The following is a 13,908-nucleotide window of genomic DNA, read 5'->3' as shown; positions in this document are numbered from 1 at the left end:
ATGCCTGAGCTGGGCCTGGGAGACTGTGGGCTGAGACACAATATCAGGAGCTCTCTGGGCATCAAGTACACTAAAGGGACTGGCTGACTTTTCCTGGCACCTACTGAGGGCCCAGTCCTGAGGTAGGCATACTGGGGGGAGAGCAGAGGGCACAGTTGCCCCTGAAGGACCTGAGGCCATCCTCACTCTGTCCTGCTCCCAGTGATGCCTGTGCCAGAGTCCAGCCAGGCCTGGGTAAAGTCCTATCTTCTCCCATCTCTTGTTATGCTCTGGCTGAGAGCCTTGTTCCCCCACTTAAATGGACTGGCAGGGAAAGGACCTCAACACCCCACCATCCTCTGCCTGGTCAGACCCCATGTGCAGGCGTGAGACAAGGGGCCAACCCTCAAACCAGCTCCCGCCAAGCAGTCCACTTACAGCCAGGTTGAGTGCCCTGGGCAGCCCTCCCCTGGGCATCCACGTGTGGACTTCGTGCAGCTCTCGCTTCTGCTCATCCGCAAACTTGGGCTGGAATTTCTGCATTAACTTCAGCTTTTCTCGATCCTCCTTCAAAACGGTTTCTAGATTTCTTAACAAAGATTAAAAAATTTCTCAGTCATCTTCAGCCCTGAACAGCCTGCCCGGCCCTCTCCTCTCATTTCATTGTCTTGGGTGCGGGCAGGTTAGAAGCATTTTCCTTTGGCCTTCCCAAAAATCAAAGGTCTCCCTAATAATCCGGGTTTTTTTTTGGATCACGACTTTAATTTTCATCTTTAAATAAACTAATAAAAGCTAACTGGGAACAGGAAGGGGAAGGGGAGTCTGTGGAGCATTTCAGAGCAGACAAAAGACATTATTCTCTACTGGAAAAGGACCAAATCCCACACAGGCTTTTGAACCATGGGGTTCATGAACTTGGTTTTTTAAAAGATGGATTTTGCTGTGACAGCAATGCTGTTGGATGAAGACCTGTGAACATCCATCTTAATCATTCTCAGCAATACAATGATGCAAGACAATACCAAAGGACTACTGATGAAGTGTACTAAGCACCTCCAGAGAAAGAACTGATGCTGGGGGCAGCTAGGTGCTGCAGTGCCTTGGATTCAGGAGGACCTGAGTTCAAATCCAGCCTCAGATACTTGACACTAGCTGTGTGACCTTGGGCAAGTCACTTAACTCTCACTGCCCCACAAAAATTTAAAAAAAAAGAAAGAAAGAACTGATGCTGACTAGATACAGACTGGAGCATGCGATTTTAAACTTTCTTTTATTTTTTTCTTTTATTCAAGTCTTCTTATACAAAATGACTAATCTGGTCATGTTTTACATGACTGCACATGTATAACCCACATCTGATTGCTTATTGCCTCAGGGAGGGGGGAGGAGAGGGAGGAAGGAGGGACGGAATTTGGAACTCAAGACTATAAATAAAAATGTTTATCATAAAAAAATGGCGCTGATGGTATTTCAACAGAATTGGTTGCCTGTGAAAGCTCACATCTTGTCTCGGGTGCATTTTCAAACATGGTTGTAAGAGCAGGGACCTCTCCCTTCCTCAGGCTCCCAGCCCACCCAGGAAGCTCAGCTCTAGACCAAATTTTCCTCGAAGGCTCACTCCAGCCCATAGCGATGACCCCAACCCAAACTCCTGCATGGATGGAAAGACTGGAAGACATGGTCCCTTCCACGGCTCAGCACCAACCCACTCCTCCTCTCCACATCCCTTATTTCTCAATAAGACAAAGTTAATTCCTTTAAGGACAAGGATGCGGGAACTTCCTGCATTGCTTGTGATGCCCCCACCAGGCCTAATGGTCCTGGACAAAGGGCTTGGAAGGATGCAAAGATGAACACTGGCCTTGAGGTCAACCACTTACTAGCTACCCTGGGAAACCACTTCCCACCTCCCAGAGTCACTGCTCGGGAGGATCCCACGGCCAAGCAAACATTTGCGACAAGAGCCGCCAACAATCAAGGGCGTTGGCACCTCTTGGGGGCAACAATCTGGAAGTGTGTACAAAGTACAGAGAAAGGGCGGGGTGAGGGGACAGGAAAGGTCTCACGCAGAAGGCGGCGCCCGAGCTAAACTGAGGAGTCGGTCTGGGGATTGTACAAGGCAGAGCTGGGGCGGCATGAGGGACAGTTACTGAACTGGCATGGAGGTGGACAGAAAGGGGCCTGTGGGAAGGACAGTGAGAAGACCAGGGGAGACAACGAAACTGGAGGGGGAAGCCAGTGCCCGGCTGGGCGGGACTCTGGTACCAGTTAGATAGGGAGCCACTGAGATATGCTGAGAAGAGGAGAGACCTGTGCTTTAGGAAAATCCCTCTGGTAGCTGAGTGGAGGGCAGGCTGGTGAGGAGAGATCTGAGGCAGGGAGGCCCAGGCAGGCTCCTGCAAGTACTCAGCTGGAGGCATCCAGGGAGCTAAGTAAGCTAAGGGCTAAAGCCTGGACTGTCATTCTAAGAGTCTGGATGTCTGCATAGGGATGGGGACTAAACCTGTTTAGGGACTTGCAGGTTGATGCCACCATGGGTGGGCACCTTCCAGCCTGGCACTAGGGGGAATGGACCCGGCATCATCCCGCCAATGGGCACCAGAGGCGGGCCTGAGGCCTGCTCGTCTGGGTTTTGTGGCTGGCTCTCTGGTCACCATACCGTGCCTACTGAGGACGGAATTAAGTAGCCAAAGGCTCACCGGGAAGGCAGCTGATAGGTCATCATGATGTCATTGTCGGTGTTTGCCATCAGCAGCCAGATGGGGTCCTGAAGGACACACTTCAGGAAGTGCTCACTCTCTGGGAGGCCCGCGCTGAGTTTGGCTCGATGACTGTTCTCAGAGGAGTCGACACTCCCAAAGTATTTGCTCGTGTGGCTCGTTTCGCTGCTGCCTATATGAACAAAGGAAGGGAGATGTGGCTGCCTGCAAGAAAGCCTGGGCTCACGGAAATGGTTTTGCGTTCATTTTTTATTCCCAAATTACTGGATGACCCCAAGGCAAGATTTCTAGAGGATGGCCATTGGGCTCCCCACCAAGAACAAGCCCTCCCTGCCCACCCTTCACCCCAGCTTGCCAGGGAGGCAAGCCTGAGCACACGCTCGGCGGCTGCCACCCCCAGGGACTCCTGGGCTGCCCTGAACCATCTTCATTGCCAGGTACGACGTTAGTGTGGGCACGGAAGAAGGGGTGATGGGATCTCAAGGAAGGCTCCATCAGCAACAAGCATTTATTAGGAGCCTCTTGGCCGCCAGATGTGGGGGCACAAAGACAACCATGACCAGCCCCTGCCCTGTAGGAGCTACATGTTCTAAAGGGGGGAGGGGTAGCTGTACAGACAGAAGGACTAGATGGTGGGCAGCTCAGCCCGAGGGAGGGAGGGAGATTGGCAAGGGCTGCATGCGATCCTCCTCTTCTTCCTCCCCCTCCTCCTCTTCCTCTTCCTATTTTTTTAAAGTCTGTCTTACCCAGCGGCCCCTCCCAGACCCAGTCCTGCGGCTGATCAGCCCGGACATTTTGACCTGCTCTGTTTCTAGTCTGGGCTGACCCCCATCACCAGGGGCTCAATATGTTGGGGTGGACTTAGTGAGGGCATGGGATTGGCAGGCATTAGCCCTGATGTAGCTCATCTCTCCTGAACTCGGGAGACCTGCCACCTCAGCCTCCTTGTCAAAGGGATGACAGGCATGCACCACAAGGCCCATGAGGATGGTACTTCTTAGGTCTTATTTTTTTTTTTTTGGCAGACAATGAGGGTTAAGTGACTTACCCAGGGTCCCACAGCTAGTAAGTGTCAAGTTTCTGAGGCCAGATTTGAACTCAGGTCCTCCTGAATCCAGGGCCGGTGCTTTATTTACTGTGCCACCTAATTGACCCTTAAGTCATGTCTTAAAGGAGGAGAGGGACTCTGAATCGGAGGTGAGGAGGGGGCACTGCCAGGGCAGCGGGAAGGCAGGGAGATGGGAGACGAGGAGTGAGGCCAGTTGGGCTGGATCTCAGAGGGTGGGAAGGGGAGGGCATAGAATGACACTGGAGAGATGGCTGGCGCCAGGTGGGGAAGGGTTTTAGACGCCCAAGAAAGGGGCTGACGTTTGCTCTTGGGAGTGGACAGAGAAGTGATGATTAAAGCTGATATTAAGAAGTGGAAAGGCAGCAGGGCGGTAAGCCTTGTGTGTGGCTCAGCCTGGGCACCATGTGCGCCAGCCTCCCTGCCTCGCTGCCCTGTGTTTTAAGGGAAGGTCTCGGGGGTTGTGAATGAGGAAGGAATCATTGGGTCAAAACAAAGAGATCCAGTTTTTGGAAATCCTAAGAACTCCTACCGGGAGGAGGGTCAGACGGGCCGCAGGGAACGTGGAGCAGGCCAGCCGGGCTCAGGGTGACTCTGGCAGGCCCTGCCTGTGCCTTCCTACAAGGCCTGTGCTCCCAAGCCAGAGGCACTCACCTGTTCCAGTTCTGGATGCACTGCAGCCAAGCGAGCCGGACCCCAGAGACTCAGAGGCGGCCGACGCGCCACTCCCAGAGGAAGCCGACCCAGTGGCGGAGCACCCGTCCTCCGCCAGCAAGATCTCAAGGAAGTCACTGGACAAGGAAAGGGCGTCACTATGGTGGGCATCCATGGGCGAGTCAACCTTGAGAGAGAGAATAAGACTGTGTGTGTGTGTGTGTGTGTGTGTGTGTGTGTGTGTGAGAGAGACAACGGGAAAGGTCTCCTTCAGGACCCTCCTCAGCATCTAGCAGGAGGCAGGTCCGGGGCCCTATTTCCCAAAATGAGTCAGGACAGGCCTGCTTTTCTTTTGCGTCTCCTCCTCTGCGTCTCTGCTGTACACATTTGCTCCCTTGAGGGCAGCTGACACCCTGTCTTTGGGTCCCCAGGGGCCAGCACAGTGCCTAGCACATCGGACCCTCCCTGATGAATGCCACCCAAAGAAGCTGGGCCAGTGAAGATGCAGCTCCGAGACAGAGTGGCTGCTAACAGATCACATCCTGAGAGAAGGGAGCGGAGCCAGCTGCTGCCGAGAGACTCTGGGCGAGGGGAGACCTTTGGCCAGGGACCTCCCTCTTCCTTTAGCTAGGAGGATCCTTGATTTGGAGATGGGAGGGCCCTCAAAGGGCATCCCTTTCATGGGAATCCGAGGAAAGCAAGGCCCAGAATGGCTGAGGGACTTATCCCAGAGCATCCTGTGACAGGATCGCTCCAGGGCTTGCTCCCCGCCACCACCACCCCCCCCCCCCAGTCCATCTCAGCCTCTCTCCTTTGTCTCGACTCCTCTTTTTTTTTTTGTGAGGCAGTTGGGGTTAAGTGACTTGCCCAGGGTCACACAGCTAGTAAGTGTTAAGTGTCTGAGGCCGAATTTGAACTCAGGTCCTCCTGAATCCAGGGGCTGTGCTCTATCCACTGTGCCACCTAGCTGCCCCAACTCCTCTATTCTTTCAGGTGGCATCTTGGCCCTCTGATCTCTCAGACCTGCTGCTGCCTTTCTCTTCCCACCATTGCTACAGCAGCAGCCCCTGGGCTGGGGCTATGGCCCCTGCCCAGGCTCACTGCCCCTAGGATGCTGCCCTCTCCAACCCCTACTACACACTAAGCTTCCTTGGGCACAGAGCTGACTGTGCTCACAGCCCCTCAAAAGCCCTGACTGATGATCACTGCCTTCCCCATAGGTTTGAAGGGTCATCTTTCAAATGAACAAGGGAAACAGAAGTTGATACTCTAAAGTTGTGCTTTGTCATTCCTGAGCGACACTGAATTCTAGGTTCTTCCTGAAAAAACACAAATGAAACGCTCAGGACATTCTAATTTGCTGGAATGAAATCCAAAAGCCTGGTTTATTTCCAGCCTTTATCTCTAGCCTAAATGGTGGCTTTGCACTGAGAACCCACCGGAGACACTGCCCTCATCCCCCTGCTCCCCATTCCTTAGGAGACACAGACAAAGTGCTTACTCGGCGAGGGGTGGGCCTTTTGCCATCTTCAAACTCGACTGGTTTATTATTTGGCCCCTCACTCAACAGGCCACGTCCCCCCAAGGATCCAGAAACAGCCGCCACTGTGCTCTCCGCAGCCTTGGGTGTTTCTTCCAATTGGAGCAGATTTAGCTGTAAGGGGGAACTACACCGTGACTGAAATAATGGTGGTGAAGCTTGGTCTTGTCTTCCCGTTGACTGGGGCGTGGAGGATCGAGATGGCCCCTCGGGGGCCCCAGGGGCTGGAGGCCTTTCCCTTTCCCCTGACTGGTAATGAAATGACTGTGTTGGGCACAATGTCTGTGATGAGAAGGAAGCTTGCACAGGGAACTCGGGCTGGGCTGCAAACACCATTTGTGTTGAGCATGCGGGATGCTGGGGGCAGTTGCTCTGGCCAGAGTAGAAGGATGGGTGCCCATTAGGGGTCACTGGAGGGAACGTGTAAGTGGGTAACACAACTGCCATGACAGGAGTCAGGGGGGCGGTGAATGCTGGTGGCTGCAGTGAAATATAATTCTGGGGGTTCCCCGAATCGTTCAAATGAGCCTGGGGGGCCTGGGGAGTCGAGGAGACATTTCCAGAGGCTGGGACGACTCCTGGCGATGGAAAAACAGGCAGAGGGTATGCGGGCACCACTGTAGGAAACGAGGCTGGAGGACAACTGGCCTGTGAAGTATCCGATGGCGACCAGGCCGTGGAGTTCAGGCCGACCAGTGGTGACCGAGGAGGAACGTTTGTACCCGAAGTCGTGCTATCAGATGACTCGTGGGGCTTAATTCGCTTGGACTTCTGTTTTCGGTTCTTTCCATTTTTTTTCCAAGATGAATCCATTCCAGAAATACTAGTTCTTAGTCCTCGAACAGCTAAAATAAAGTAAAAATGACCTGAATTAGATTTTCCAAAGTGACCCGCTTTGCATACTGAGTCCCCCCAACTCAGCCCTGCTGGACGCCTCTCTGGGAATCAGCAGGAAGCATCTCAGCCTTCCAGGGCAGCTGGGGCTGGCAGAAGTCCCATGAACAGCTTTTAACCTGTACATCAAGTCAAGTATTTCTGTGAGTGGCCACTGAGCTGAAGAAGAAGGTGAGAGGATGAGGGGGAAGCCCTGGGGCCACTGTCATGCTCTGGAGCAGCAGCCAGGCTACATCACATCACATCACATCACATCACATCACATCACATCACATCACATCACATCACATCACATCACATCACAACACAACACAACACAACACAACATAACATAACATAACACTTTCCAGCGCGCTGCAGAACCTGCCCAGGAAAGATAGGATCTGACTTACCCAGGAAGGGAGAGCAGAGACAGGGACACCTGAGTGCTACAGGATGGGCTGGACTCTGACATGTAAACATGTAAACATGACACACAGCACACATATGTGTGCACACTCACACTGACATCTACACCATCATACACACATGCACACACTGGCACACACACACATACTCATACACACGTATACACATGCACACACAGACCACAACAATGCACACAGAAACAACGGCCACAGTACAACCCACAAAGGTGAATGCTGTGGAATCTGAACCAGCAAAGCCCCTTGGTTCTTTCCTGAGGTGGAGGACTATGGCTGATGAAGGCCCAGACACTGCTGGCCTCTTGGACGTCCCTCATTTTTATTTTTCATTCCAGGGCCTTGATCTCTGGCAGAAGGGAAGGGAGGTGAACAGAGAGAAAGGCAGAGGAACCCGAGCCCACAAGAACAATAAGATTCTACTTCTAAAGCGGGGCGCCCTGGTGGTCAGGCACTCACCACGCTCGCCGGGACGCCCCTTGGATCTCTCCTGAAGATAATAATGGCAACGAGACTGGAATGTGCTGAGTCTTCTTGTCTCCTTGAATCTGTGCAGGAAGCTCTGCTCTTCTTTCTGTGTGTGGACCGCGAGCACCTCCTTGGTCAGTCCCACCTTCTTGGGGGGCCCCTTGTCCGGGCTGGAGTCACAGTGAGAAGATGGGGCAGCTGCACTGTCCAGTGACTCCATCCCACTGGCGGGGTCCTCGATCATCTCTGGGAGAACAGGGAAAGACACAGAGGCCTCAGAGGCTGCTACGAGCACAGCGAAGCCATCCTGCCCTCCCTGGCTCACGAGGCCTGCATCTAGGTGCGCAGTTTTGATTTTTTACAAGACTTCGTAAATCTCAACATCTGAGGAAAACCCCAAGGAGCCAGAAAACTCTGGTCTGTTTAAAACCTGGTGGTGGAAGACTCTTCTTCAAACACATCTCCCTTATCAGGTCCTCTAACTGGAGCACTCTTCATCTTCTGTGGGTGATTCAGGACCCAGAGACGGCGCATCTGACAGAACTGTAGCTCATGCACAGGAGTAGGATCTAGCCTGGACCTGTCCTGGGACTCTTCTCGGGGAAACCCAAGCCCCTGACAGGCCTGCTTTATTATCACTGGCTTTGGCCACTGTCCCTTGGGCCTGGCAAACATACCTGACTCAGGCTGGAGCTTCTTGTCCCCAACGTGCACCAGCGTGCTGCTGTAGCTGCATTGGCTGGTGAAGGACACCACACTCTCGGCTTTGCCAGGGAGCGCCAAGGAAGTCAAGTGAGCGCCAACGACTGGGTGGGCATTTGCTTTGGATGTCTTCAGGACAGCAGGATTTAGGGGAACTTTCACCATCGATGTCTCCTCTTTAAAGGAACAAGGAAAAGGCACAAAAATGGAAAGGGTGAGGGGCAGCTAGGTGGCGCAGTGGATAGAGCACTAGCCGTGGATTCAGGAGGACCTGCGTTCAAATCTGGTCTCAGACACTTAACACTGTGTGACCCTGGACAAGTCACTTAACCCCAATTGCCCAGCAAAAAAAAAAAAAAAGGCAGAGTGTATGTCCCAAGGGGTCCAAGAGGTTGACTAGGACCTCTCTCTGACGAAGAGGAAGATACACATTTTTATGATTGGAAAGTGCATCCTGTTCTCTTGCCAAGAATTTCTGAACAAGCAGGAGCTCGGCCAAACACAGAAGAACCAGCTGAGAACCCAAGCCTGGATCACCTGCGGAGGGGGGCTGCCCTGGCTCCGTGGGGGGCTTCTGCTCATCCTCCAAGAGCGGTGGTGTGGTACCAGGCAGGGACTCACACTTCCTCTTCAGGGGCCCGGCCACACTGCAGCTCTCCAAGTACCTGTGGGAACAAGGTTGGAGAAGTCTTACTTAAGTGAGGGAAGAGTGGCAGCGCAGCGGAAGAACTGATGAGAGATGCCATCAGGACAGGCACGTACCTAATGACACTGTCTAAGCAGCTTATCTGCTGATAGGAGTACACGGACTGGCTCCGACAGGCCAGTTCCTCGGCAATGACACTCTTCTGCAAGCTGGGGCCCAGACCGCCCCTCTCCATGGCCAAGATCTCTCTGGTTTGGGCATTCGGACTGTTCTGACTTTCTGTAACAAGAACAAGATGGTCCGTCCATTTGTCGCTTTCACCGCAAACATTAATATGATGTCAGCATTTGAATTCTACATAAAGATGAAGGTTGGGAGCCTTTTCTCCACCCACCAGAGGTTGCTCCAAATGGTTCTGTTATTTGTGCCTTTTGTGGCCTGCTCCCCTGAATCTCCTCCTCCTCCTGACCCCTCTACTTCACCAGGCCCTCTGGCCCTGACCTGCCCTTGGAAATCTCACTCCCTTCTGTGAGGAAGCCTCAGACTCCTGCCCCCATCTTTCTTCTGAGCTCTGACTGCCTCCAGTTACCTCTAAGAGCTCTCTCTTGCACACCTCACAGTGGTGAAGCGCCTGACGCCCTCACAAGTTTTTTCCCATTTCCCCCACTTCAGACTCAGGGCTCTGAACCCTGGGGCCACAAAACACTAGGATGGGAAATGAGGAACAGAAAGAAGGGGTGCTAGCTCTACGAAGTCACTGACAGAGGCCGAGTCGGCCTGTAGAACCTGCCAGCAGGAACACAGACAGGGAACCCCCGGCATCCTGGACAAGCGAAGCACAGATGTTGGGGAGCGACAACCATCAACAACCCGCCGCACGCCCCACATGGCGAGAAAGCGTGGGTGAGCTTCAGCCCGGTTTCCATCCCCAGCGGTCTGTCTCAGACAAATAGTCCTGGGGTGGTCCCTTGGGCTGGCCCCTCACCATGGAGGAGGCGCTTTACCTGCAGCGGGCTTCCGCATTTCTTCTCCATTCTCATACACAAGGGCACTTTTGCTTGGGATCTTCTGGGCATCTTTACAAACCCCTTTCCGGGTATTCTTGAAGAAAACAACAAGAGTAGCACTTGTTAGACACTGGCCCCACTGTGCCACCTAAGCTAAATGGATTTGTATCACAAAGGCAGAAAAACATCCTGGTAAAAACACTCCTGCGGTATCAAACTAGACCCCCCCTCCCCCCCTGCCTTCTGGAGGCATCTGTCTCAGATGCTTTGGGTGACCTTTTGCGTGTCTGGAATGCTGGGATCGAGGGCACCTTGGACGGGGTCGCCAGGGCCCCCAACCCCACTCATTCTGCAGATGAGAAAAGCTATGGGACTTGCTCTGAGTCTCCCATGAGGGGCTATTATTGGCGGGGCTGTTGCAAGAAGGCCTGAAGCTGGGGGTGTGCCAGCCCCATGCCACCCCGCTTCTTTCTCACAAGTCCCTGCCTTGTACTGGGTTTGCCCGCTTTACAGAGCATTCATGGCCAAAGAGGAGGGATCGAGGATGGGCCGCCGTCCTCCACCCACATGCCTGCTTTCTCACAGGAACAAAAGGGACGAGACAGAAAACCAACATACGGGCTTCCTCTTCCGTGCATCCTCATGGAGTTGGCCGTTGCTATCACTGGAGGACGTCTGACTCATTAAGTGTTCATGGGAGCCATTACTACCCAGGCTGCCGTAGCCGCTGGAGCCACTGTTGTGGACAGGCTGAAAAGAAGCACACAAACCCTGCTTAGACAACATGCCTGGAAGAGCAATGACATAAAGCCGACAGGAAGCGATGCCCTGCAGCCCAGTGGGGATCATGTTGCCCCCCAGGACGGGGCTTACTCCCTGCCTCTGGGGTTCCTTCCACTCACCAGTGGCTCTCTTGAGGAGCCTTCTCATACCGTCAAGGCCACATTTTGTTGACATGAACAAACTTATACTCTGGACCTATAGACAGAGTTTACTTAAAAAACCCATGTTGTGAGGCTATTATGGTCTTACTCTGTAGAAAGGAAGAAGAAGGGCTCAGTCTGGCATTTGGCACAGTTCCCAGCCCATGGTAAGAATGTAATAAATGCTTGTTGACAGACCCGAGGAGGGACAGAGATGGCACGGCCACCTGTTTGCAGTTGGTACAAAAACTAGAGGAGAGACTTGTGAAGTGGGGCACCCTCAAGAGCTTGGATTTCCCATCCCAGATGCCCAGGATTTATGGCTGCACTGCCCAAGCCTGGGACAATTGCCAAGTGTCTGCGGCTGCTCCATCAGACTGATGTAGGGTACCCATCAGTCGGGCTCCCAGGTCCCAGGAGGCCTCTCTGGCTTCTTCCACTTGGGCAGCTCAAGGCTGCCATTGAGAGTATTTTCAATGCAATGGGCACTGAGTCACCTGACAAAACTCAGTTTATTAGGAGGACATTTTCACAAATGTGCCTTCAAATATTGCTCCCCTTTTGTGATCTGCCGACGTCACTGCCCGCCACAACAAACGCACAAATCACAGCAAGGAGACCCACCTGCAGCAGCAACCTATATATCTCCTGTGTGATCTCCTGGATGCTGGGGTGAGGGGTTTTCTCTCCCATGCAGGAGTGAGCGGCAAAGACATCTTCATTCAAAGGCCCCCTGGACAGATGCAGGGAGATCAGCTGTGAGAAGACTGGGCTCACAAAGAGCTCACGAGGAGCCAACAACCTACTGGGGGATTTACTTTATATTTTAGCTACGTTAGGAATGAACAATCTCTGGGCTGCTTCAGAGCTCTAGCAGTGATTTTTAGGCAAAAATGTATTCCAAATACCAAGTGTGAACACGGATCGTGTGACTCCCCATAGGTGCAGTCCCCCTGCCTTCTTCAGCGTCCACTTGATAGCAGGGTTTTATCTAATTTCAGCCTCCCTTTCAATCCTGCTGGTGTCTGCTACCTCAGAGACACTTGTTGGCCTCTGCCCCAGATCCTCATCATGGGGGTATACCAGGAAGTACATAACCAGTCAAAGGACCGAGCAGCACCTCAGGAAGTTCCTGGTTCAGCAAGTGCACTATAGTAAAGGCCTATGTGACTGAGCTGATTCCTAAACTAAGAGACCTTGAAAACAAGAAGATAGGAAACAGGGGACCCAATTACCTACTTCTCACTCAATAAGGTCAAAGAACCCAAGCAACCAAATACAAGTCTGTGTGCCATCCCCACTCTTCCTTCCCTCCTTCTGGAGCATTCACCACTTCACAAGTCTCGTGCTCTCCCCCCACACCCCTCAGACCCAAGCCCAAGCAGGGCTGTGGGGAGCAGGGCTTGGAGCCCCACTCCGGCTTCTCTGATGTCTGTCCTCTGTGCCCACCTCTTATTCCTGCCATAAGTCTAAGTCAGAGTGTGGGGAGAACGGGAGCTCAAGACCTGAGGATGACAGAGGAGATATGGGTGCAGTTCACTTACGTCCTCACTTTATGTCTTCCAATTATAAATGAAACTTTTCTGTTCCAAGGATTGATGAAACTGGACCAGCTGGTGTCCATTGTTATGTACTCTCCGTTCCGAGTGCAGAATCTAATTGGAGAGTAGTCAAAAGGCTGTCCGCCATATTGTAGGACTGTAAGATTCAGAAACATCCGTCAATTCTACTTGGAATAAAGAGTAACCAACTCTAACAGCAACAAAACAAAATAAACCCCCACCCAACCTGTAAGGTCTATTCAAAGAGTCATCTTAATTATTTCAGATGGACAGAATAATATGTTAGTATTTCAATAACAATTTGAGAATGCTCCTTTCAAAGCTTCCAGTTTTGCAATCCCCCAACTTTTACTCTAAATTTGATTTTCAGACTGCTTTCTTTTTTTCTTAATCTGCTTCAGTCTACCCTCAGAGTCCATCACTTCTCTCTGGAAGTGAACAGCATATTTCATTGAGAGTCCTGTCTAGTTTGTCTCAACATTCATCTTCCCACTGTCCTCCCTTGGTTGTACTGTAGGGGTAGGAGGCACACTCTGTGATACAGTTCAGTGGTTACAGAATCAATGACTGGTTATTTGTGGTAAGAAATGAAGGCATTGGCTTGGAAAAGGGAAACTGATCTGAAAGCCTGATTTGAATGAAGCTTTCAACAACCTTAATAAGGGGATAAATACAAATGTGCAATTGATTTTTATAAAGGTTTTGTGTAATGTGGAAAAAACCGGCTCTATTCCTTAATATCCCCACTGGATAAGAGCCAAAGGTCCATCATGCCCAGCTTTTCTAACATTCTACCCAGATTTCTGATTGAATCTTGTTTTTCTGGTGGATGTGTCTAAATCTCAAAGACACATTCCCAAGTCACCATCAGCAACTGTTTCGCTCTCTAGATTTTCCTGCATTTCATTAGCTTTTCCTTTAAGTACTTTATGCTCTGCCGTTTGGTGCAGCCAGATTTAATTCTGATAGTTTCATATGTCTGGTCCCTTTCAGGATGACATCATCATCTGTTGCTTGTCTCTCCTGACTACTGTCTTTTTGTTGCCTTGTCAGAAAACGTGATGGCTCTTATTGGCTTTCTGGATTCAGCCACAGCAGAATGAGTCATCCTGCAGTCCCTTCTGCTAACTCCAGGTGGATCTTTTCCTTCTCAGTGGGTTTCTCAGCCATTCTCAGCACACTTCCGCAGCTCTGAGTAGTAAATTTTCTTCTTCCTCCATCAAACTCCGTTATAAAATGTCTTTCCTTTAAAACAACACACCACTCACTTCCTTCTTGCTTCTCCCCTCTCGTTCCAGGGGGTTTCTCTTCTAGCCAGTAAAGTC

At 51.8% G+C, this 13,908-nt stretch overlaps 1 protein-coding gene across 6 annotated transcripts in view; it reads right to left on the bottom strand.

Annotated features, from left to right (window-relative positions):
• PER2 (period circadian regulator 2) overlaps positions 1 to 13,908 on the bottom strand; it is a 49,712-nt gene that overhangs the window by 2,852 nt on the left and 32,952 nt on the right. For 5 of the 6 annotated variants that reach the window (XM_044001501.1, XM_044001503.1, XM_044001502.1 and 2 more), the window contains 12 exons: positions 12,566 to 12,719; positions 11,646 to 11,754; positions 10,717 to 10,848; positions 10,096 to 10,192; positions 9,208 to 9,370; positions 8,983 to 9,110; positions 8,421 to 8,621; positions 7,735 to 7,989; positions 5,921 to 6,804; positions 4,420 to 4,606; positions 2,679 to 2,871; positions 418 to 568 (listed from right to left, as the gene is read on the bottom strand). In XM_044001501.1, coding sequence (XP_043857436.1) covers positions 418 to 568; positions 2,679 to 2,871; positions 4,420 to 4,606; positions 5,921 to 6,804; positions 7,735 to 7,989; positions 8,421 to 8,621; positions 8,983 to 9,110; positions 9,208 to 9,370; positions 10,096 to 10,192; positions 10,717 to 10,848; positions 11,646 to 11,754; positions 12,566 to 12,719 — 2,654 coding nt within the window. Of the gene's footprint in view, positions 1 to 417; positions 569 to 2,678; positions 2,872 to 4,419; positions 4,607 to 5,920; positions 6,805 to 7,734; positions 7,990 to 8,420; positions 8,622 to 8,982; positions 9,111 to 9,207; positions 9,371 to 10,095; positions 10,193 to 10,716; positions 10,849 to 11,645; positions 11,755 to 12,565; positions 12,720 to 13,908 lie in introns of those variants that run through there. The other variant, XM_044001506.1, reaches the window with a different exon arrangement.

The sequence above is a fragment of the Dromiciops gliroides genome, chromosome 4 (assembly GCF_019393635.1).
Source record: "Dromiciops gliroides isolate mDroGli1 chromosome 4, mDroGli1.pri, whole genome shotgun sequence".
NCBI lineage: Eukaryota > Metazoa > Chordata > Mammalia > Microbiotheria > Microbiotheriidae > Dromiciops > Dromiciops gliroides.
This window is presented reverse-complemented; position numbering and strand designations above follow the sequence as displayed.